General features: G+C 41.0%; 2 protein-coding genes across 10 annotated transcripts in view; one reads left to right on the top strand and one right to left on the bottom strand.

Moving 5' to 3' along the window:
- Window positions 1-3873: 3873 nt before the first annotated feature.
- Window positions 3874-24262, top strand: part of Rims1 (regulating synaptic membrane exocytosis 1) — a 473179-nt gene continuing 452790 nt past the window's right edge. For all 9 annotated transcript variants that reach the window (XM_042055795.1, XM_038344177.1, XM_038344176.1 and 6 more), the window contains exon 1: window positions 3874-4037. In XM_042055795.1, the coding sequence (XP_041911729.1) occupies window positions 3874-4037 (164 nt within the window). The remainder of the gene's footprint in view (window positions 4038-24262) is intronic.
- LOC119822452 (stathmin-like) lies at window positions 17924-18445 on the bottom strand. The gene has a single exon (XM_038341780.1). It carries the CDS (start codon window positions 18374-18376, stop codon window positions 17924-17926), a length of 453 nt encoding a protein of 150 aa, XP_038197708.1. The 5' UTR covers window positions 18377-18445.

Here is a 24262-nt window from a genome sequence, read left to right as displayed (position 1 = left end):
GTAAGTCAAGTTTTTCTCCAAACCTTCACTGAAGCATGTTTTCGTATCAGGAAAAAATGGCCCAATGCATTTGGGAAATGACAACCCGCCACGTAAAGCAGGTTTCCTTACTACAGCAAATGATTATACCTTAGTACTTTTCTATTTGTTAATGTGCACATTTCCCCAAGTCCTTTGAACGTCCTTTGAGGGGAGTACCTCCAGGAACCAACTAGCTGTGTTGTGCACTTGGGAAAATATAACTTATCTGTTTGCTTGCTTACCTAAGTACAGGGAAGTTCTGTTTTTCTGCATGTAAATTTTAAAAACCTATCCATTTGTGTTCTCAAAATTTGCTTTGATCCTCTCTGCAATGGATAAAGAAGGAGAAACACCATGTGCTGGCATGTATACACACACTGACATTTATTCACTTACTAACTTAACACTCATGTACGTGGCTTGCTAAGGTGGCTATGAACAGAAGTATATTTGAGAAGCAAATTTCTTTTTATTGCTATTTAGATAATATAGGTAAGCAGTCAATTAATTCCCCAAGTAATTCTGACAAATTGCTGTGTAATGAATTATATTTTCCTCAAATTTTCTCATGAATTCCTTCAGTTCTCCAGTTCTATTAAATATAGCTATATTCAGAGACAAGAGTCATTTATTTATTTATTTATTTATTTATTTATTTATTTATTTATTTGCGTGTATCTGTTTGATTGTGTGATTGTGCATGCTGGTTCTCGATTTGACCATGTTGGTCCTGGTTACCATACTCAGTTGTCAGGTCTCACGGTGAGTACCTTTACCTGCTGAGCCATCTCATCAGCTCCCACAACATCTAAATTAAACAGGTAAATACTGCTAAATGAGTTTATAAGCATCAGGTCTTAATCTAGTAAGAAAAGTGTTCACGTCTGTGGAGGGAGAGACACCACGAACGTATACATAAAGCCATCTTTAAGACAAGGCAAGAGGTCTTGGGAGAAATTAAGCCTGCTGACATCGTGTCTTGAATCTTCAGCTTCTAGAACCTTCCAAATTCAAGTTTCTGTTACATAAGCCACTCCACCAGTGTTATTTTATTATAGCAACCAAGACAAATTAAAGCATCATTATTGTTTGTTAAATCGTTGCTGTCAAGTGTTATTCAAACAATTCTCATCTTTACTGAGACTTTATAGTCCCTTTCTTTACATTTTAAGAAAATTTCTGGAGAACCAAATTGGATGGGAACCTCCTGAGGATGTGGCCTTTGTCCCTGGCCTATTTGCATTTCCATGTTGACTCCCCAGAGGTGGGCATCTGGCCTGGTGACTGAGCTGTCTACACCGCAGCTCCTTCTGGCGTCTGAATAAATTAAAAAGTATTTCTTGGAGAGAGAGAAAAAATCCAAAGCATACGAAGTGGCTCTCACAGAGATAAAAACGCTACACATGTCTTATCATACTCATCATCCATTCTAAGTTACATATGTCTATTACATTTTACACAGGCGTGGTGACGGTCACTTGTCCAGGCTCATATTGTATGGGGTAGAGCCAGAATGCCAACCCAGGCCCGGTTCCCTTCCTTTTCTTTTTCTATCTTCTTAAATATGTGATGGATGAAGAGATGCAAGCATTTTTGTTTAGCAAAGAAAAGATGCTCCTCAGAGTGTTCTATCAGTTCATTGGAGAAAAGAGTAAATCTGGCTAGACATCAGCACTTATGAAAAATCGGAGGAAAGCTTAGTGGACTACACACTTACTTCAATGACACCTCTTAAGTGACACAGCTATAAAAAAAAAAAGAGCCCAGTATTGGGTGGCGCAAGTAAGCATGATGACTATAAGGTATTAATAAACACTTAGGAGCCAAAGATTGTTCTTGCTTATAATACCCTTGATAAGTATTTGAAAAAGAGAGAAGGGGAGAGAGAAGGAGGGCAGTGGGGGCAATAAGTGTGTCCAAAGTCAGACAGCAAGCATGGTCAGAGGTAGAAACGACACTGCAGCACATTGCTAGCTGGGTAAGCTGACAATAGTCACTCTGGGGAAGACTGAAGCTGACCGAGTCACTGCTTCAAATAATTCCAAGAGTTCTGGTTAGAGAAAGGTTTAGTTATTCACCAAGTTAATACAGCAGGCAGTGAGCATTTGATTACAGTGAAAATTCAAATTCTTGTGTCCATATTAAAAACAACTGCACTTACAGGCAAAATCAAGTAAATTCTAAGGTCTTTAAATTGGAAGCTTTTGGTGCCACGCACTCCCTTACTGCTATGCCAGCTCTTCCTCTTTCTCCTGCTCACAAAAGTTAGGCTTGGAGAAGGAGCACGAGTCCTGTCTTGTTTGTGGAACTACAGAAAGACTTCCCCAGGAGAGCAGCCCATCAGCTCTTTCATCACCATGGCTATGAGAGCCTTACTGGGAAATGGCTCAATTTGAGCCCTTCTCTCTATCGATTCTTTTATAATTGCATTAACAAAATTCAGTCGCCAAGTTTCAAAGCCGATAACATTACGCATTTTGAAAGAATTGTCTATTAATTTTTGCCGTTATCAGCAAGAGAAGCTCCTTCTTACTACCTATCGTTGCACCAGGCAATGAGCAGAAGCTTCTAAATACAATAGGATAGGGGTGGGTGTTTTTCTTCCCTTGGCATCAGTGTTGCTGAAGAAGTACCCACGGAGGCTGAGAAGTGAGTACACGATGGTAGCGAACATCACTGGAGGAATTAGAGTAGATAATCCACTTACAAGCACCAGCGAAGTGCAGTTATGCGGTCTGATGGGGCTACCCAGTGCCCCAAATGGCAAATTAAAGAGTTACTGTGTGGTGGGGCGTCTTGAAGGGGAAATGAGGATACATAGCAGAACAATTCTAGAGAGAACCCGTCAAGAAAGAGATTGCCTTGGAGAATATGACAATTCAGGGTTCATGTTGTTGGGTGTGTGTATGTGTGTGTACCAAAATTATCTAGAAAACCACACATTCCTTTGGCTGTGCACACTCGACGAGTTAAGGAGAACGACATGGTGGCAGGAAGGGGAAAAAATAGATCTAGAGGGTGTTCCATCTTGCCGTTCCAAACACTGTGGGTACTCAAATAACATCAATGAGGAAGACTGTAGCGAGAATGAAGATGATTAATGTAACCCAGGGGAAAATAGGGTTGGGAAGGATGACATGGACCAGGACCTGGAGAGGGAGGATGACTCAGGGTGAGGGGTACCTGGGGAGAGACCAAGCAGCAGAGTATGCACGTTGGCTAGCGTGGGGCTGGGGAGTGGGGGTGAGCGGCCAGGGCACGCGTGGCTCGGACCTGGGAGTGGGTGGGTGGTGCCTGTGGGCGGAGCGGCTCCCGGACTGAGTGGCTGGCAGCTTATGTCTGCGAGAGCAGCAGAATCACCCGGGAGCGAAGCTCCGAGACTCCGCCTAACTGACACCCAAACTCCCTCTCCCTCCCGCAGCCCCAAACTGGAGGCAGCAGAGCCCGCGAGCCAGCAGCGTCGGGTGGCCCCGGCCCGGCCCCGCCCCCGGCCCGCCAGCCCAGCCCGCGCCCGGCCGCGCTCGGGAGCCCAGCGCCAGCCCTCGCCCCCTCGCCGCGCCTCCGCCTGCCCGCCCCCGCCGGCCGAGGCTGGGTTGCGGGAGGCGGCCAGGCGGCCCCGAGCCTCGCCAGGGCGACCCAAACAAAGGCAGCATCCGGGCTCGGCGGGAGGCAGAGCATCATGAGAGACTGGGTCCTCACTGTCCCCGGCTCCGCTGCTGCCGCCGCCGCCGCCGCCGCCGCCGCCGGGAGGGCTTCGCTGTGAGCTTGGAAAGCAGGGGCGCAGCTGCGGGGCGTGAATTCGAAAGGTGAGAGCGAGAGCCAGCGAGCCGAGGGGGCGGGCAGGCCACGAAAATGTCCTCAGCCGTGGGGCCCCGCGGTCCTCGCCCACCCACGGTGCCTCCCCCTATGCAAGAACTGCCCGACCTGAGCCACCTGACCGAGGAAGAGAGGAACATTATCATGGCAGTGATGGACCGGCAGAAGGAAGAGGAGGAAAAAGAAGAGGCCATGCTCAAGTAAGCCCCCCCTTTCCCCCCCCCCCCGTGTAAGGCGCGCCATCCATCCCTCGGTGGTGGTGCCTCCATCCGTCCATTCACCGCTCACTCACCCGGTCCTCTTGGCTGAGTGTGGGGGAGGGGCTGCCGAGGGTGCAGAGGTGCGGGCAGAGGTGCCCACCTTGGGGCTAGGGTCCCCGGGCTTGAGCAGGGTAGAGACTTGGGAGTCCGGAGGAAGGAAAGGACCCTACAGAGCCAGGAAACCTAGGACCCCAGGAGGATGGCTAGAGACAGGAGTGCCTAGGAGGACTAGGTGGACAGAGCTACCACCTTAGGGTGAGATATGCAGAGCTAAGTGAAGCTGATCCCACCCAATGGAAGGGCCCTGGACTTAGGGCAGATTAGGGACTAGGGGATGAGTAGAGGAAAGGGTGGTGGTGGAGGTGTGGGGTGCAGAGGGCAAGCTCCTCTTTGGAGTTGTTGAGCCGATCTGAGTTACAACAGTGAGCGGGGCTGGTATTTATATAATAAAAATGCTTATTTTTAGTGTTCGTTTTGGTACTCACTCATTTACAATGCAAGATTGGGTCTTTTTTGGGCAGTTGCCATCTTTGGTTACCTGCCTTGCTGCTCCTCTTTAACCTCTTATTCCTAGTCTTCTACACAGAATAACTGTATGAAGACACATTTTCTTATTCATATGTGATACCACTGGCAGTACAAAGTTTTGATAATGACAGAGGCTGATTGAAGACTCTGGCCTGAATAAAACAGGGTTTCCTCATTATTGGCTTCCAAGAGACCTCTGGGGCCTTCTCGGTTCCCGAAGGATGCCGACAGGGATTGAGAATCTGCACAGCCCTGTCTTTAGAACCCACCCACCCTGCAGGGACCTCTGCCTGGTGCCCCATTTTCCTGGGGATGGGGAGAGGCCAGGGTTGCTTGTTAGTGGTGCAGGAGTGTGTGACATAGTGCTGCTGTTTGCTTCAGAACTGCTTGCAAGTACTGCCATCCAAGCTGAGCTTTGCTTGCTTCTTAGCCTCGCCCATGGAGTGAGGCTAAAGGTGATTTCAACTCTGTCTTCCCTTGGGAAGTCTTCACAAATTCAGTAAAGTTTTTCTCTCTGGGGTGGAGGTATGTAGATACCCTGACTGGTACTGATGTCTTGATATTGTCTGCTTATGCAGAAGGTGTGTTTGGGGCAGGCCATTGGCGTGAAGAGCCAAAGGGAACCTGTTGCATCTGGAGTTTGCTGTTTGCAGGGAAGTGTAGCGAGGGAGCAGGGGGTGACACCAGGGCACAGAGCACACCCAGAGTGGCCTTTCTCCCACTCCCTAGAATTGCCTGCTGAAGGGAAGATGCTGTCTGGGTAGATTTCTCCTTCCCTTCAGTAAAGCAGAGCCACACAGGAGAACAACAGGGCAAGCTGCATTCAGGCTGTGGGTCCCCCAAGCAAAAGCAACTGCAGTCTAGAGTAGAGAAGGAAGTGGTTGTGCAGCCACTGCAAAAGAGTAGAGATTTAGTCATTCTTCCTCGTTCATTGTAGACTCTGGAAAGATAAAAGGCCATTAACTTAGAAGGCCAAAGCTGGCCTGGCTCTCTAAGAGCAGCAGGTTTCTGAATTCCCTGCTCCTTCTCATCCAAAAAAACAAATACTTTAAGCCTGCCAGCTTGAGGGAGGCAGAACCCTTGCTAATCTGCTTCCTGTCCCTACTGGAAGAATGACGTCCCTGGTGCTGCAGGCTTCCCCTCTTCTGAGCCTGGAAGTAATGGATGGTGTCTAATGGTGCCAGTGTCTGTCTGTGTGGTTGTTAGTCCATCTGTCCTCACTGCTGCAGCCCCTGCCACCTGTCCTGGACACTATTCTGTTGGCTAACATTTGCAGATTTGCTGCTGTTTCTTTTGGTGCTTGCTGCAGACAGCAGGTCGATGGAGGCCTCCAGCAGCTAGTGATTAATATGCGCTGCTGCCTGACAGAGTCCAAATGGGAAAGGGAGGCAGAGTGCAAGTAGTGGCCATAATGCTTCTCCATTGGCTGCTGCAAGCATTGTGGAGAGTGGTGGAATTTAAATGGGAGTGGATGAGTTTTAAGACAGAATAGCAAACCTGCTGACTATCTAGAGTCAATGATACTATTATATGGGTTTACATGGACAAACAGAAATTAGAAACTGCCTAGTAGCTCATGTCCAGCATTTTCTTTTCTTGCTTTCCACGGGCTTGCCAATACTCTTCCTTTATGGCACTACTTCACATACTATTGCAGCATGTAATCGTGTTATACAACAGCTCCCGCTAATCCAGGACTTCTGCACTAACTTTATCAATCAGCCTGTTCGGCTAGTGTTGTGGCCTTTTGTGCAGTGGTGGGTTTGCGAGTGTTTGGGAATGCTGGTGTGCTTCCATGTAAGCCTGTCCTGGTGTCTGCAATTAGTGAGACAGCACTGCACTTTTTTTTTTTCCTAGAAGGAACTTTGTATCTTAGAAACTAGGGATCCTAGGAGCCATTCAGATGCTACATATGTAAGGGGCACGTAATGACATCTAGTCATGGGTGGTGCCCTTTTCTAAACTTGCCAAGGAAAACGATCAGAAAATAGGATGTTTTTCACAGACCTTTGAAATACTTGCTAAAAAAAAAGAGAAAAAAAAGAGGTTTTTTTTTTTTTTTTTTATCCAACTTACCACATATTTTATGAAAGACCCAAACAGAACTAAAGTTCTGAGAACAGAGAAATTAGATTTTAATTTTGTTTCTGTTTTCAGTACAAGAGAATCGCTTTGCACTGCTCACTGTGGGTTACTTCTGCTTCTCCACAAGGTGGAACAGTGAACATTCACGGGAGGATGAGAAAATGCGTGTGTATTGTAAAGCCATCGTACAAAATACAAATTAGAATATGTTTGTATAGTTAGCCTTGATTGAAATTGCTGCTTGACTCTAGATTTGATTATGACATTAAATAGGTATAAATAGAAAAAAAGATCTATTTTTAAAATGTTATATGAAGTTAGTTGGAAGGGCTTCATCATTATGATCACTTTTTTTCTATAAATCTTCTAATTTTAAGTAATATTGTTTTATAATTAGAAAAAAGTTGACTCTGTAAAATTGTATTTCATGATTGATGTATGTGTTTGTAAAACAGTTCTTAATTTTTGATTCTCTCTCCTCTCTCTCTCTCTCTCTCTCTCTCTCTGTGTGTGTGTGTGTGCGTGTGCGTGTGTGTGTGTGTGTGTGTGTGTGTATGTTCTGGAACCTTCTGAAACCTCACTTTGTCAATGAATGCTCTTTCAAGTACCTGTCACTAGGCATTATGGGCCAATATATTATATAGATAGAAAACTGTGTTATCTGGGACCTAATCAGAAAAGATCTCATTAGGGGTAAAATCTTATTCCTTCTCTTAAATAAAAGCTTCCAAGGGAAATGAGATTCAGAAAAAGCAAGAGAAGAGAAAAAGAAATAGAAGTAGAGATTAAGGGGATGATCCAATGATGTAAATTAAAATCCATATTGAAAGTTACTGAAATTGGCTAACATCTATTATTTATTGCTTGCCAGCCATTACTCTAATTTGTTCTGTTAGCACATGGCTGACCTGTACTGACTTACCATGTGTGCTCACATCCTCACCGTAGCCTGTGGAGAAGATATTCCAGGGGTCACAAATCTCAAAGTGTTACCCTATCCTGAGGGTTTCAGGGATATCCAAAAATGATTGACATGCACGGCTCAACCAGGATGCAAACACAGACCTTTTACAGCAGAAGCAGCTGTTTCCCCAGGCACTACGTTGTCTCTCCAAAGAGAAGCCTCTAACGTTTGTCTTTTCCTTACATGAATTTCTGGTCTTTCCTGCAATCCAGAGAAATGCTTTGACAGATTAAGGACTTAGAATATCAGCTGCTGGTCTTAAAGAAGCAGGGTTGACTTTATTTACACTGGTTCACAGAATTTTCCTGTGGATTGAGGGGAAGGGAACTGCCTCCAATTTAAAAATAATGAAAAGCATTATAGTCATAGTACAGCAGAGAGGCCTTTGGAACCGTGATATATATATATATATATATATATATATATATATATATATATATATATATATGCTTTCTAGTTCTTCAAGAACAAGAGTAGGAGAATTGTTAGACTTTCATGGAATTCCATATTTCTTCTCAAGATGTGACTTGTTCTGCGGAGACAACTTTGGGCATCTCTGCCTTCTTGCTGGTGATTGGGCCTTCCATTTTCAAGAATCTGTCAATATGTCCTGCTTGGGGAGAAGAGATGAAGTAGAGGTAGCCATTACATTAGGTTTACTGCTCTTCCTCTATGCGCGCATGTGCCATATTGTGCTTTGAAAATATTAAAAGGACTCAAGAAAAGAATGCCAATCAAGAAAAGAATGAAACATAGATTAGCGAGATTAGTCAGGGATGATGATAACGTAGGTCTGTTTCTATTGATGGAAAATTTCACATGTCCTACCCAGGCGCACTCGGTCCTACTGCTAAAGCAGGGATGGGTGAGAAGGAAAAGCATGAGTAGTGAAGAGTGACAGTGGCTGGAATGTGGGCGTCTGAATTCAAGATATTGTGTTAGGCAGAAAGGACTGTCGCAAAGCACACTTGCTGGGGTCAGTCCCGCTGCACACTGTCAGTAAGTGGGGACAGACCTTGGGAAGGCGAACCCTGAACTATGTAGGGACTTCTTTTCACTTTCAACAAAAACTTGTCTAAACAAATGTGCACACAGACATGAAGAAGTTCACAAATGTTCATGGGAAAAATATAGAAAAGAGAAGTTTAAAAAAGTTGGAAGAAATGTGATTGTGTTAAAGATAATAGAAAGATACAAAACCATTGGTTTTTGGTTGATCTGTGGTGATTTATTTTTAACTTGTGTGTATTCTTTCTTAATAGATCGCTGCCATTTATGTATTTACATGGCCAAATTTGAGGTACTCCATGGTATGCAAATCAGTGTGACCATTGGGCTACTGCCAACTTGAGTAATAGAAATACAACCTCTTCTGAAGGTCGTTTGTTCAACTTGTTCAACAGGAAGTCTGGCTTGTGGAAGCCAGTCCAAAACCTCCTAGAAAGATACCAGTGTGAATTCCTGAAACACTCTATTCTCCCACGTCTATAAGAAGCATATGGAAGAGCTTGTTTTGCATGGATTATAAAAGTGCCATTGTGTTGAATTTCATTTACCTCAACGGTTGATGTTCTGTTTTTAACCAGCTTTGAACATTGGATCTTGTAAAGTGAGTTTGGATATTTTATATTTGGTCTTGGGAGTTGAAGAAATTTTTTTTTGAGGCACAAAGCAACTAGAGTAATAGAACCTCAAACTCCTACACAGTGATTCCAGCCTTAACTGTTTACTAAAATTCTGTAATAGAAAGTGTGGGTATGGGAATTATAGACTCTTTGTGTTGGTTTGTTTTCTCATGAGTGAACTTTTTAGGATTTCCTGGTCCCTTGCTTATGGCATTTGGTCTGAGAATTTGGAGAGTAAATCTTCTAAGTAGCAGGATCATTGCGTGTGGCTGGTGGGGTTCCCTATGCCTTTCTGAACATACACATATCCCTAACTTCTGTTTTCCTGACCTACATGCTCTCTCTGACACAGAGGTCTCCTTAATCCAGAAACATTTTGCCACTTTTCTCCTTAACTGCGAGGCCCTCTCTTCTCAGTCGTACTGTTCTGATTTTTTTTATGAGGCAGGATACTTCTATTCATAGACTGATAATAGTTAATTCAAAAATAAGACCGAGTATTAAAATTTCATGCATTAAAATTGGGCCAAGCAATGGGCTGTGTGGGTAGAATAAGATGTTGTTCTTTTTATACGTTATTGTTGGTGTGGTTTTTACCACATTAAAACCTCCGTGCTCTGTAAGATTGGCCACTGACCTGTTGTATAGAATACTGAGCTAGGTTTTGGTCCTATTTTATTGCAGTTTTTTGTTTGTTTGTTTGTTTTGCCTCATTTTTGAGACAGAGTTTCTCTGTGTAGCCCTGGGTTTTCTGGAACTCATTTGTGGATGAGGCTGGCCTCCAACTTTAAGATCCACTTGCCTCTGCCTCCTGAGTGCTGAGATTAAAGGCATCCATCACCACACCCCACAAGGTATTGGTCTTTTTTAAATTTGATTTTTTTTTTTTAAAAAAAATTCATTTTACATTCCATTCACAATTCTTCCCCCCCCCCCCCCCCGCCCCATCCCCCACCCCCCCCCCCCCCCCAGCCTATGCCCATTCTACTCTGTCCATCAGGTAAGGCCTTCCATGGGAAGGCAACAAAATCTGGCACATTAAGTTGGGGCAGGACCAAGACCTCCCCGCTGCATTAAGACTGAACATGGCATCCTACCATAGGGAATGGGCTCCAATAAGCTAGCTCATGCACCAGGGATACCTGGTTCTACTGCCAGGGGCCCCTCAAATAGTCCAACCTTCACTACTGTCTCCCACATATGGAGGGCCTGGTTTGATCCTGTGGAGGCTCCACAGCTGGTGTTGGTTTTAATGCTATCATTTTCTATAGGTATAAACATTATTAGGCCATTTTATGCAGTTTCTTAGCTTGCCGTGTGCAGTGGGATTTGTAAGGTCTGTCCTTCTAACTCACAAGGCTTAAGCTTGGTGACACAGGAACACATTTAAACTTCAAATTCCTGGGCCCAAAGAAACTGCTCTTATTGCCTTTCCTCCTTGAAAATATAGCTGATCCTCAGATGCATCCCTTTTTGTGGTTTTAAAGATTTTTGGGCTTATGGGGAGAAAGTCTTTTTGGAGATGGCCCCACCCATAGTCTCGCGAAGGCCTTGTGACCAGGATTGCAGTTACACCAAGGTGGGAATTTGACAAGGGATTAAAAAGTAAAATAATCACAGAGCCTGACCTCAAGTTATAATTTTCATTATTCCTCATTAAATAACTCATACATATTTATAGCATAAAAAGTAATGGGAAAATAGCAAATTTTGAAATAACAGCAAGGCAAACCTAATTCAAAATGAAAAGAGACATTAGCTTAGGGCAATTTCATAGGGTAGTTTTCTTATGTTTTACTAAAAAACAAAAGAGCGTTAACTTCTGTAATACATAAATGTCTCATTCTTAACATTGAATGAGGAACTACTTGTCAAGTAGTTTATCTTTATAAGCTTTCAGTTGGATAATATAACATGCACATTAAATTTCAATACTAAATGCCCTATGTTTTCTGCATGTGTAGCCTCACATTCCTATATCAGGTTTATATGAATTTATTTTGACCTAGGTCAAATAGCTGACAGCACGGGACTGTACTACAAAATAGGCTTGCGGCTTTCCTACTTCCATTGCTATTTTGTGAAAGTTTCCTATACATAGAAATGTTAACTTAAAGAAAAACTAGAATTGCTTAAAGGGAGAGTGGCTTATGTATTGATTTGCCTTCATTTTTATACAAATTTCTTGCTATGGGTAGTGTTTCATACTGTCAATTTTAAGTATCAACTTAGATGAAAAGTTAGATTATCATTTCCGCTTTATAGATTTTTTTTCTGCACCAAATTATTTGTACCAAACCACCGAAAAGCAAGCAATTAAAACTCTTAAAATTTATCAGAGCAGTATGCAATGCCAACAAGGAGTATAGAATTTTAAAAATCATTATTTGACTAACAGTAATGATTTCCTGAAAACGAGACTCTGCATTTCACAGAACCTCAGTGGGTACTTCTTTTATGGCGAGGCTGAACGCAGTTTTTGAATCATTTCTCAAATAATAGTCATCAGTTACAACTGCATGCAGGACTGTCTATGAAAATTCTCTGTTGAGCCAAGCAGAAGTACAGCCTTCAGTTTAGAGACCATATCCCTGGAGTGGGAATTCATTTAAATAGATTTTAGAATGTAAAGTTTTGATAATCCCTTTGAAGTATAAGTAGTAAGATAATGTAATATTATTGAAAAGAATCTTATGTAATTTGTAAGTTGTTAAGGCATTTAATTAGAATATTAGCTGTTTTAAAGAAGCATGATAATGGGAATGAGATAATATAGATAATAATACCCAGTTTATGATTTATAGATTGTTTAGTACTTTTTTTATCAGTCATCCTTAGGCTACTTGTCTGGAAGATATTATTATGTTTATATAGAGAAGGCATGTAAATTGAAAACCAATTAAAGTGTCTATGCTGCCATGTAGATATCGTATGCTATTTAGAGTCTTTTAATGGGCTGTCATATTTAATATGGATATATATTCACAAGTGAGACTTAGTATAGTGGCCTTTACTGAGGAAGGCTCCCTGCTCTATCATTGCTCTCACATTGTTTATTTTATTACTTCTCAACTCGTATTTCTGTACCTGAAGTATTGTGCATCGATCTTTGAAGAATACTATTAATTTCAAGAAACCAAATGGTCAATCTAGGTTTTGGTCAACTTGATACAATAGAGGGCCATCTGGGAAGAAGGGACCTCAACTAAAAAAATGCTTCCATCAGATTTGCCTGTGGGCAGGTCTGTTGTGGGCAGTTTCTTGATTCATGAATAGTTAGAAGGGACTGACTCATCGTGTGTGGTGCTGCCCCTGCACAGGTGGTCCAGGGATGTATAAGAAAGTGGGGCTTCAAGCCTTGAGAAGCTGGTCTGTAAATAGTGTTCCTCTAATGACCTCTACTTAGTTATTGCCTCCAGAGTTCCTACCTTGAATTCCCTTCTTCCTTCTTATATGAACGTAACCTGAAAGGCTAAATAAACATTCACCTCCCCAAGTTGCTTTTGGTCATGGTGTTTGTCCCAGCCATAGAAATGTAACTAAGATACCATGTTATTTTTAAAGTTGTTGGTTATTGGTGCATAATCATTCTGGGTCTCGCGACTGTTCTTGTCATCTATGCTTATTTTAAGATTTATTTGCTTTTTACTTTTATGAGTAAGTGCGTATGATGCCCGAATGAACATGTGTGTACTGTGTGTGGGCGGGTGCCTACAGACACCAGGAGAGGAAATTGGGTTCTCTGTAACTGGAGTTTTATGTAGTTCTGGGTTCTGGCTACTGGACCTGGGTCCTGTGTAAGACCAGGGTCTTAGTTAAGGTTTCCATTGTTGTGAAGAGACATCACGACCATGGCAACACTGTCAAAGGATAACATTTTTATGGTGGCTTGCTTATATTTCAGAGGCTCAGTCCATTTTCCTCATGGCAGGGAGTATGGCACCATGCACACAGACATGGTGTTGGGTGCACCTTCATCAGAAGGCAGCAGGAAGTGGTCTGAGATGCTGAGCAGTATCCTGAACACAGAAAACTTCAAACTCTGCCCCACTGTGACACACTTCCTCCAACAAGGCCATACCCATTCCAACAAAGCCACACCTACCTATGAGGTTATGGGGGCCAGTCATAACTCAAACCCCCACATACTGCAAATGGTCTTCACTGCTGAGCCATCTCTCAAGCCCCTGCTTCTTGTCATTTGAAGAAATGAAATGAAAAACTGTTTAAATGTTAATTTTGTTTTCATGTTTCTTTTGCAGCTTTTATTTTTGAAAAAATGGGCTATATTTTTTTTTAGTATCAATGGTCGGTATAAGTCAAATATGACTTCTTTTCAAAAATATAATGTAGTATATATAATAATATATATGGACTGTTTTTTGTTCTAAGTATGAGGTAGTTTATGTAGACATTTAGAGGTCTGATGAAGTCAGAAAAATTACTTAGTGTCTGCATAGAAATAGATGAGAAGAACAGTAAGGTAATGCAGTGGTTTTCCCTTTTTATATTTCACACAGCTTAGCAGATTTATCTTTCTTGGTTGTCTCTGTATTGTAATATAGTAGAGCTTAAGTATTCTTTACTAATCTCTTCTTTCTGAAAAAAAAAAAGGATAGATCTTACATCCGGGTATTTGAAATGGAAGTATATTGAAATAAGCAATCTCTTTTATATTGGTTATTAAAACTCGGTCAAAGCAAAAGTTATAAATAGCTTCTACTCTGGTGTTATAGCTGAATATCATCACTGTTTTTCATGAGAGCATAATTTAAAAGGTAAAATTTTATACTGGTAATATGAATTTATAGGTGGATTTTTTTATCCTAGGCCAAATATTGCCATTTAATATAGCAATCCCAAATAAAAACTTGATGCCAGTGTGGAAAGATCTGAAATCTGTTTAGACACAGGCATGAGGAAAGACATTCCATGGAGTTTGTCTGTCCAATATTTTCAGGTAGTCCACACAGAACACAGTTATCATTGCTAATGCATACAGTGGCTAGTCTCTGCTTTCCATAAAGGCGGCATAGTCAACACCTCTGGGCCCTGCGCACAGAAAACCAAAGCCAGCAAGCGCATCCACTTCTAGACCGCAAGACACAGATACTGGATAGTTGGTGAAACTTTGAAAAATAATAAGAATAAGGTGAGTGGTAATTATAAAGTAAAAGCTGAAGGTCATTTTGAAGCACCCTCTTCTCTGCTGTCAGCATTTCCATTTCCTTCCAATTTGCCTTCAATTTTTCTAAATGTCTCTACTCTGCCCCATCCTGAATCTTAAATATTAGCCTTCTCAAAAGTTCTACCATGACCTATTAGTCCTTTCTTTCAGCTCCTGTTAAGTCTCACATGCTGGATTCAATTGCAAGGGCATGCCAAAGACTGAAATATCTAGGGCCACACATTCTGAATTCTCTGGTTAATTCTGAATTCTCATTGCAACATCTTTTTGATACCTCCTTAACTGGATGCCTTGTGAGCGCTTCGAATTTATCGCCACCTAGCATAAATTTCTTAGCATTTTGGCTACATGTCATGCTTTGAGCTTCACAGGTAGCACCTCTTCCATACTCCAGAATGAGGCTGGGACTTCAAGGTCTATATCCAGCTCATGCTGTCTTTCATTTGGTCTACACAGCCCTGACTTCCATCGTCTTAGTTGATTTTCATGGCTCCTTCACTACTTGACGACTCCACTCATACTTTACTCTTGATCAGACATTTTCCTTTGAATCTAAATTTATCTTGGCCTTTAAAATGATCTTAAATGGCACCTCCTCTGCTGCGTCGTCCCAAACTTCCCAGGCTGGTTTCAGTGCTTTTGCCTTCTGTGCACACATTTTCCTAGCGTTTCCACTCAACATTTTTTGTCTCAGTACGGAATACGCTGCCGAGGGTGGCATCAATTTTTGTTGTATTCATCATAAATGCATATAGCAGGTGCCCAGTTCTTTGAAATGGTGTATATGAATGAATGCGTAGATTCAGAAGGCGTGGACGAGAGTCACCTAAGGCTGCTAATGAGAAGCGTGGGAGAACACAGTGGGATGGTTATTCTAACCATGGAAATTCAGTCAGCAAATTCTGACAGCAAAGCTGCTTCCTTTTGACTATAGAGAGAAGCAGGATGACCAGAATGTATGAGGAAATAAATGTTTGGCATTGAACTTTACAAGGTAAAATTAAGATATATATTTTTTGGATGGCCTGTTGTGTTCTTGATTGATCTATCATTCATGGCTTTCTGAAAGAGAGGATTCTGAAGACATTTGACTGTCAGTGTGGGTGGACATAAATAATAGATTTTTTTTAAAGGTAACCCTCTAGAAAGGCACACTTAATTAGGAATGTTTTAATGAAAGCATGACTAACTTCAGTCAGAGTCTCAAGCATAACACATGTTCTGATTTGATATTTACAGTTAGACCAGATGATCACAATGTACTTATATTGATTTTATTTTTAATTAAAAATGCTCCTCAGTGAAGCCATCTTCTGTTCATCAAAGCTCCTTGAAGGTGGATGTCTTTGTATTTGCTTTACCTGCCCTGTGACCAACACATTATAAGATCTCAACAGGTGTTTGTTGAACTATGTGCCACAGTTGACGTCCCAGACACAAAAACATATGTCTTCATACTTTGCAGACTGAGCACCGTTGTTTACAAGTGAGTGGGAAGTTAGCATCTGTCCAGTCCTAGACTGGCAAATACTTGGTTCACTGTGGCAAAGTTCAGCACAGAACAACATTGGTGATGAATGCCAATATTCTCCAGAACCTTTATGAACATAGTGCTTTAAGGAAGGTATCAACCCAAGGACTGGCAATCAAGACGGCAGTTGACACGTTAGTCTCTGAAGATCACTGCAGCTCTCTCAGGCTTTCACTGCTAATTAGTGTAAGACCTGTGCATAACACATCCGCTAACTCGTCCTTGGCCTTAAGCAGTGCTGCCTTTTGTTTGCTTATTTTTGTCTTCTTTTCTGGCATTACATTATTATGTGGCATCACACCACATAGTTTCAGCAAATTTAAACGAAAGTTTTAAAAGCCGATTTGATTTGCTTTCTCTCTGGGGTTGTATTTGCTACAACAAACCCCAAGGGAATTCTATCAATTTTGCATGTTTTGAACATCAGTGTATAGAGTGTTATTTAAAGAAGTAGATCGTGAACAGAGATTATGAAATAGGATATGATTTCCTTTGCGGTGATACTTATTATGTTTACAGTCTATCAATATTTCATAATTGTGAGAATTTTATTTACAGATTTTAATTCTTCTCTGAGATACATATTTTCAGTTTAGAGTAACTTATGATTTCAAATAGCGTTTCCTATTACACTTGTGAGTTATAAATGCGTTCACATAAGGTTTTTGAGACAGGGTCTCACTATGTACCAAGCTGGTCTGGGAGGTTGTGAGCCCTGTTTCCTCAGTGTACTAGTGCTAGGGTTAGAGACTCACACCACTATAGCTGACTGCTGTTTATTATTTATGTTATTTGTTTTACTTTAATATTGAAATCCCTTTAGGAGAGGTTTGGTAGGACTCCATTAGTATTTTCAAAACATTACTCTGGATGCAGTATCATGAGCAGGTTGAATGAAAGCCCGGAACACACTTGTGTAAAGATTAGCTATTTTTCAGATGAGCAGACTTTCAGACAAGAGAAACTGAAGGGAGGACTTGGTGGTGGTGGGGAAATGCTAGGATTTGAGGGACATTTCTGAGGCTGAAGGTGCAGCTCTTCTTCCTGATGGGTTGAGCTTTAGTTGACTTCTGATTGGTACCACCAGTTTTTGCGATGCTCCAAGGGTTAGGTGGGAGACCCTATGATTCTGCTCAGTCATTTGTCTTTGTGATAACTTTAAAAGCACACAAGGAGGAATCAAGTAGGTTTTGTGTCAGGAAATTGGATGAGAGATTGGTTTACAATGTAAATGTGAGTCTGGTGCCTCATGGGTGGTCATTGAGTTGTACAGTTCAGAGGAGGAAAGGTAAAGAAATAAGACTTAAGGAAAGTTCATTTTTGAGAGTTGAAAGAGGACAATAAATCTGCAGTGACCAGAGAGGTGAAATGAAAACCAAGAGAGTTATTATACGTACATGCATATACATAAAAATGTATGTGACTTGTACATATATATATATATATATATAATGTATTACACATACATTCTCTGTGCGTTGTATTTTTTTTTATTAACCATTCAAGTACAATAGCATCTGATAAGATTGGGACAGAATTGGGATCGCAGGTGTGAACAGATATCAGTGTCTAACAGGTCGGAAGAAGCCACTACACTCCTCACAAACGTCTTCCACAGAGGCAATACAGTACTAGCCATTAACCCAGCACACCGAGTGTGCTCAAGTGGAAAAGATGCAACAAGAAAAATAGCTACGTTAGAAAGACCAACACATTAAAAAAAAGTAAAACACTTTCAGTTTCTCCCCTTGAGCCCCTAAAACATCTCACGGTCTGGATCTACCTCTAGGGTCCTACATCAGCTTCTAGAATATTTGTCAGGAGGGAAAAGTAAAATGACACCGGCCAGTACAGTCTTTGGATATTTAGGAAGGGGTCTGGGAGAAAGTCAGTTCTCAAAACAAATTAGTCAGCCTCGGTCTCATCCGCGGGGTCTTTGGATTCTTTGTTCTTCCGCACCTTTTCAACGTGCTTGTTCTTCTCTCGCAAACGCTCCAGCTTGGCAGCCATCTGCGCCTCCCGGTTCTCTTTGTTAGCTTCCATCTTGTGGGTCAGCTTCTCCTCTGCCATCTTGCTGAAGTTGTTGTTCTCCTCGATGGCTTTCTGCAGCACCTCTTTCTCGTGCTCCCGCTTCTCGGCGAGCTGCTTTAGGACTTCCGCCTCATGAGACTTGCGCCGTTCTTCTACAGCTTCTAATTTCTTCTGAATTTCCTCCAGGGAAAGATCCTTCTTCTTTGGGGGGGGGGGGATGGGGAAATCGGGGATGGACTCTTTTGACCGAGGGCTGAGAATCAGCTCAAAAGCCTGGCCTGAAGCACGCTTCTCCAGTTCTTTCACCTGACTATCAGACGATGCCATGTTGAACAGAAGACAAGAGACTGGCCGTGCACCCTCTACAATCCACTGGTAAAGAGAGCCCTGCTCGCTCTGAGCCGCCTGGCCACACTCTTGTGCATTGCATTTTTGAGTAGCTTAAAACCTGTGGATCTCTATAAAGTTCTTCATACATAAGTAGCTTTGAGTTACTACTTTTCCCCAATCCCCATCCCCCACTTTTAACACTGAGTATTTTTCCTTTCATGTGTCCTGTCAACTATTTTCTAATTTCTCTTCTAAATTAATTTTTCTTGGGGTAGGAGCATATATGTTTCCATATAGGGTTTACATGCACACTTCATTTTGGTAAACACCTTTCACCAATATCTTGTTCCCTCATCTCCTGTCCCTTGTCTCTGTAGTTTTCTGCCCCCAGTATTTCTTTCTCTGCTTTGCTTTTGCCTGGTGATTTCACTCAGTATAATTTTTTTTCCAGTTTCATTCATTTACCTGCGAATGTCATTATTTCATTTTTCTCTAAAGCTGAGTGATACTGCATTGTGTGTATGTCTGTATGTATGTATGTGTACAGCATTTTATTTATTAGTTGATATATATCTAGGCTGATTCCATCTTCTAGCTATTATAGATAGAACAGCAGTGCATAGATTTTGCAGGTGTCTGTGCAGTAGGTTGTGATGTTCTTTGGGTATGTGCCCAGGAGTGATGTAGACGGGTCATATTATAGTTCTATGTCTAGGTTTTTGAGAAGCCCCAGACTGATTTCCACAGTGGTTGCAGTGGTTTGTGCTCTCTCCAGCAGAGCGTAAGCATTTCCCTTGTCCCACATCTGTGGCAGCATCCGTTGTCATTTGTCTTCCTGATGCTGACTGTTTTGACTTGAGTGAGGTAAAAGGAATTAAATCTGCCTTTTCCTGATAACCGAGGACACTGTGCAGTTTAAAAAGAATTCACTGCTTATTTATACTTCTTGTTTGAGAACAGTTTGCTTAGGCGTGTAGTCCCCCTTTCTATTTTCATTTGAAAATATCTTGAAATTAAATATAATTACACCATCCCTTTTCCCTCTCTTCTTTCAAAACCTTCCAGTGGTTCCATATTCCCTCTCAAATTAATGGCCTCTTTTTCTTTTATTTCTGATTTATATACACATGCACACTACACACACAAGCATACAAACATACTACACACAAACACACACACACACGCACACAAATACAGCATGAGTCCATTAGTGTTGCTTATATGTGTATGATTTCAGAACTGACCATGTGGTATTAGATAACCCATTATGAGGCTCATCTTTGGGGAAAACTAATTTCCGTTCTCTCAGCACTCATTAATCATCTGTAGCTCACTAGCTCATGTTTTCAGTTGGGTCAGAGAAACTTGAATTCTTATTCAATATAATGCTATAATATGGTATAACCACTTTATAAAACTGTCTGTCATCGCTATTACTACACTTCACAGAAAAGAAAATAGAGAAATAATTTAGAACAAGGTGACACGGCAGAGTAGCCAGTGTTCCATGGAACTGACAAATAAACTTGACTGTCATTATAAAATAATAGCATCATGAAGATAATAAAAAGAACATCCTTAATGTAAACTGTTGCCACTACTAGTGATTATTATGAGGTACAAAGTGAAGTATGAATTTTAGAATGAAAGAGGCCTAGATTTTAATCCAGGGTTCTACCATATACTATGTAATGCTTAGTGGAGTAATCTAAGCCTCTGTTACCACCATTTTCTTACCTGTGGAATAGGATAAGAAAAAAGAGTAAATAATAAGGAGGTGGTCAGTGTGGTAGCAATGTTGATGCAATGCGCTTGGCACAGCTTTTCATTCCTAGGCAGCCACTTTCAGCTGCAATGCTATTTTGTGATGGTTTGGCTTTAGATTGTACTGTGCACCCAGCATTCACATTCCTTAGAGTATAAAGTGGGTACATCTACACTGCAGGAGCCCTGTTCTAGCTTACAGGTCCAGGCCTTGCTGTGTTGATTCTATATGAAGGAATTTGGACCACAGTTAGAGCTGTGTCTCCTTGTGCTATGTCAGAATACTCGTATTCATTGTTGTGACTTTAACACAATGTGGGAACATGGAGAGGAAGCTGAGAGCTTTCTTTTGAGATAAGGCAATAAGCCTTATTTCAGCAGAATGTCAAAATAAGTTTGCCCTGTGTTGTGTTTATAGATGTAATTCTTCATATTTGTTATTTTGGCAAGGAAACGTTGTGGCGCACCTCTTCAGTTTATCATCATAGATGAATGTATGAGAATTTACATACTTCACATGGCCTGTGTGCACTGGAGAAAATATGCCATCTTCCGTTTGTAGCATGAACAATGCCTCCGACTGAGAATACTCAAATTCTTTTCTCAGGGATTCATTATTAAGATTTTTTTCTAATCCACAGTAAATTAAATTCCTAAGTACATACTCATAATATTTTCTAAATGAAATATTAAATATAAACATTAAAATGAATTTTATGGGCTAAGTTTTCTGTGTGAGCATGATGGCCAGAGTTTGGATGCCCTGGAATCCATGTAAAGCCTTCTATGATATCACATATCTGTGTTGCAGTGATTCTCTGGTTACATGGCATCAGAGACAGGAGAATTCCCAGCTATCCTACTATTTGTGGCAGCAAACAAGAGACCCTTCCTCAGTTAAGGTGGAAGGCAGACTAACACTTGAAGCTGCTTTTTCACCTTTACATGTACACCCATATTAGTACACACATACACACACACACACAAATGAATACACACAGAAGTACACACATACACACAAAGATGTATTAAAAATGCTGTTGTTTAAAGTTGTTCAGAGTAGCTAATGCCTTGTCTTCATTAGGGTTTTCTATGGCTGTGAAAAGTCACCATGACCATAGCAACTCTTGCAAAGAGAACATTTAATTGAGGTGCTGGCTTACAGTTTCAGAGATTCAGCCCGTTATCATCATGAGGCAGGCAGTAGTGGTGTTGGAGCTGAGAGTACTACATCTTGCAGGTGACAGGAATAGACTGAGTGTCACACTGAGAGAAACTTGAGCGAAAGAGACCTCAAAGCCTGCCCCCCACAGAGGCACATTTCCTCCAACAGGGCCACATCTACTAATAGTGCTACTGCCTTTGGGGACCATTTTCTTTCAAACCACCATACGTTTATAATTTCAGCCCTTTGGTAGGCTGAGGCAAAGGAATTGCTGTAAAATTGAGGTTACCCTGGGCTACAGAGTGAAACCGTGTCTCAAATAAATAAATAAATAAGTAAAAACATTTAAAAATATGTTGCTTAAGTATATATCTACTGTGGATTTAGACCAAACAAGTATTGACATATGTTTGTTGATATTTTCATGCAGAATTAGGAAAGATACAGATATGTTTTAAATATTTTAAAGAAATATTCATTATAGTTCTGCATTTGTTGAAATCAAAGATATAATAAAATAATAAAAAAATCAAAGGATACATCAAAAACATTCAACATTATTATCCTGTTCTAGCTCAACATATATCCGCCCAGTTCTAGATAGCTTAGTGTGTATATGTATGTGTACATGAACATATATATGTGTCAAACTACTTCTAACTCAAGAAGACTGAATGTTTGTAATAGAAGTCTGTTTTGCTGATGAAATCATGGTAGACTATATTTTTTTTCTCTTTTTGTTTTTTCAAGACATAGTTATTCTTGTAACCTCAGCTGTCCTGGAACTCACTGGGTAGACCAGGTTGGTTTCAAACTCAGAGATTTGCCTGACTCTGCTTCCTCAGTGTCAGGATTAAAGAGAATATATTTGTTATGCCAGTGGTCTGAAATTTTCTGAAAGAGAAAATGTTTTCTTTATCCTTGGGATGGAAATGACAGGAGACTCTTAATAACCTTAGAAACCTATCCTTACCTTTGTCCTCAGCTATGAGATGAAAAGACTGGCATTTGCCCTTATCACACCAGGTACAGCTACATCTCCCTATAGGATCCATAGGAAGATTTTGGGGATATGAAAGATGGAGATGTTCCTTTTACCTTTTTGGACTCTAGATTCAAGTGAGACTGATGATACTCCATCCCTGCCCCCAATTAAAAAGTGCACTCTTTGATTTACAGTTTCTGATTTTATGGTTTTTTCAGGAAGAATTATTGGGAAATTTGGGGTGCTTTGGGCATTTTAACTTCTTTTAACCCTTCTTTGCTTTTTATCCCTTCACATTTCAGGAGACAGAACTATGAGAGTTTCTCTGGTGAATTTTCCCAGAAGAGAGAAACATCCATACTATAATGCCAGTCATTTCCAGAGAGGAGTGATTTTTCTCTCCTTTGGCCCTTGGGCTCTCTTCTACTGCTGGGCACATCCAACTCTTTGCATCTTCCCCATCAGGGCTGCTGCAAAGGGAGAGGTGCTGCACAGATGTGGGTAGACAATACTTGGTATGAACGTCCCTTCTTAAAGAGCTGGCCTCTCAGGGTGCAATCAGCCCTTCTCATTTTGTGTGCGTGGCTGCATATAGGTTATTTAATTTACTTGTAGGCTCTGAGGAGTTACAGACCAAACAGAAACTGTGGATGTGGCAGAAGAGTGTATTTAGAAAGGCAGAGGATGCTGCGTTGGCTGTGCAGTAATTGGTAAAGTTTGAGCACCCCCTATTATTTTCCCTTCAGCATGATGTTACAATATGCTTTGTTCAAGCCTAAATGAACCTTTTCATCTGGTAATTAACATTTTTACAGTGTCTCTCTTCCACCATATATTTTTGTTTAGAAAATTAAGACCCAGAGCCAAAGTTAATGAGTAAAGTGTTTGTTTCGTAAAGATTGTATTTAAACCCACAAGAAATGATTAAAGGGTAAACAAGAAAGTTAGAAATTGTTTAGTTTCAACTTCCTTGATTTCTACCATCAATATTTTGATCCTTTTCTTGTATTTTATTTTACATTTGATATTTATTTTAAAAATGCTTCTGAGCTGTCTTTTATTGATATTAAGCGATAGAGCCATTGCTTGTTTTGTGGCTTCTGCTGTGGCATGGGTGTTACCTAAGAGTTTGTAAGGTCTGAGGCCGGCTGACATTCCTATCACAAGCTAGTTGAGGAATTTCTAGATTCTGGTTGTGGATTCCATTTTCTCTAATCCAACCCTCTAGGGTCTCTGGGTTTTTAAGAATGTTTCATTCATTGTAATTAATCAGTTGCTTAATTAAGATAGTGTTTTTGCTCTGGCTTGCACCAGGAAATACAGAGGTGTAGTAAAATTAACTACAATTATATGATTCTGTAATTTATTGCCAAATTTATTAAACTCTCAGGAAGCCCCATTTTTAATGTACATGTCATGGTAGTTTTTAATTTATCTGAAGTGGGTTTTAATTATTGGTAATGCTGATAATAAAATTTATATTGTTTGGATCAGATAAAAAATTATATGGGCTCAACCTTTGATTAAAAGCAATTTGGGCTCACAAATGTTCTTCCTGGCACTCCCTGTATTATTGATGCTATCCTCATGTCCCAGAACACAAAAGCAGCCTGGATGAAGAGCCAGTCCGCCTCTTTCTAATCACAGATGAAGTTCTATGAGGGGGATGGTCAGACAGTGTCAGCATGATTTTTCAGATATGTCTTTAGACATCTAAAGGCGGCAGGGGAGAGTTAATTTGCACAGTGAAGAACTTTTAAGTAGGAGCGTTATCTGGAAGGCTGTGAGAATCGGAGAAAGACACTTCTGTGCACATACTCTTACCCCAGTCAAGAGGAAATTAAAAATAACTGTTCACATGACCGAATGCCCATTAGCTAAGCTGGTAGCTCACTGTTTAAGTGAAAATACAGATTTTATTTTAAAGTTCACTATTTTAGGAGAAGGTGAAGGAAGGAAGAATTATAGG

Source organism: Arvicola amphibius, chromosome 9 (genome assembly GCF_903992535.2).
Source record: "Arvicola amphibius chromosome 9, mArvAmp1.2, whole genome shotgun sequence".
Taxonomy (NCBI): domain Eukaryota; kingdom Metazoa; phylum Chordata; class Mammalia; order Rodentia; family Cricetidae; genus Arvicola; species Arvicola amphibius.
This window is presented reverse-complemented; position numbering and strand designations above follow the sequence as displayed.

What these genes read in the sequence shown, in the direction of transcription:
- LOC119822452 (XM_038341780.1), bottom strand. Translation starts at nt 18,376, where the DNA reads ATGGCATCGTCTGATAGTCAGGTGAAAGAACTGGAGAAGCGTGCTTCA.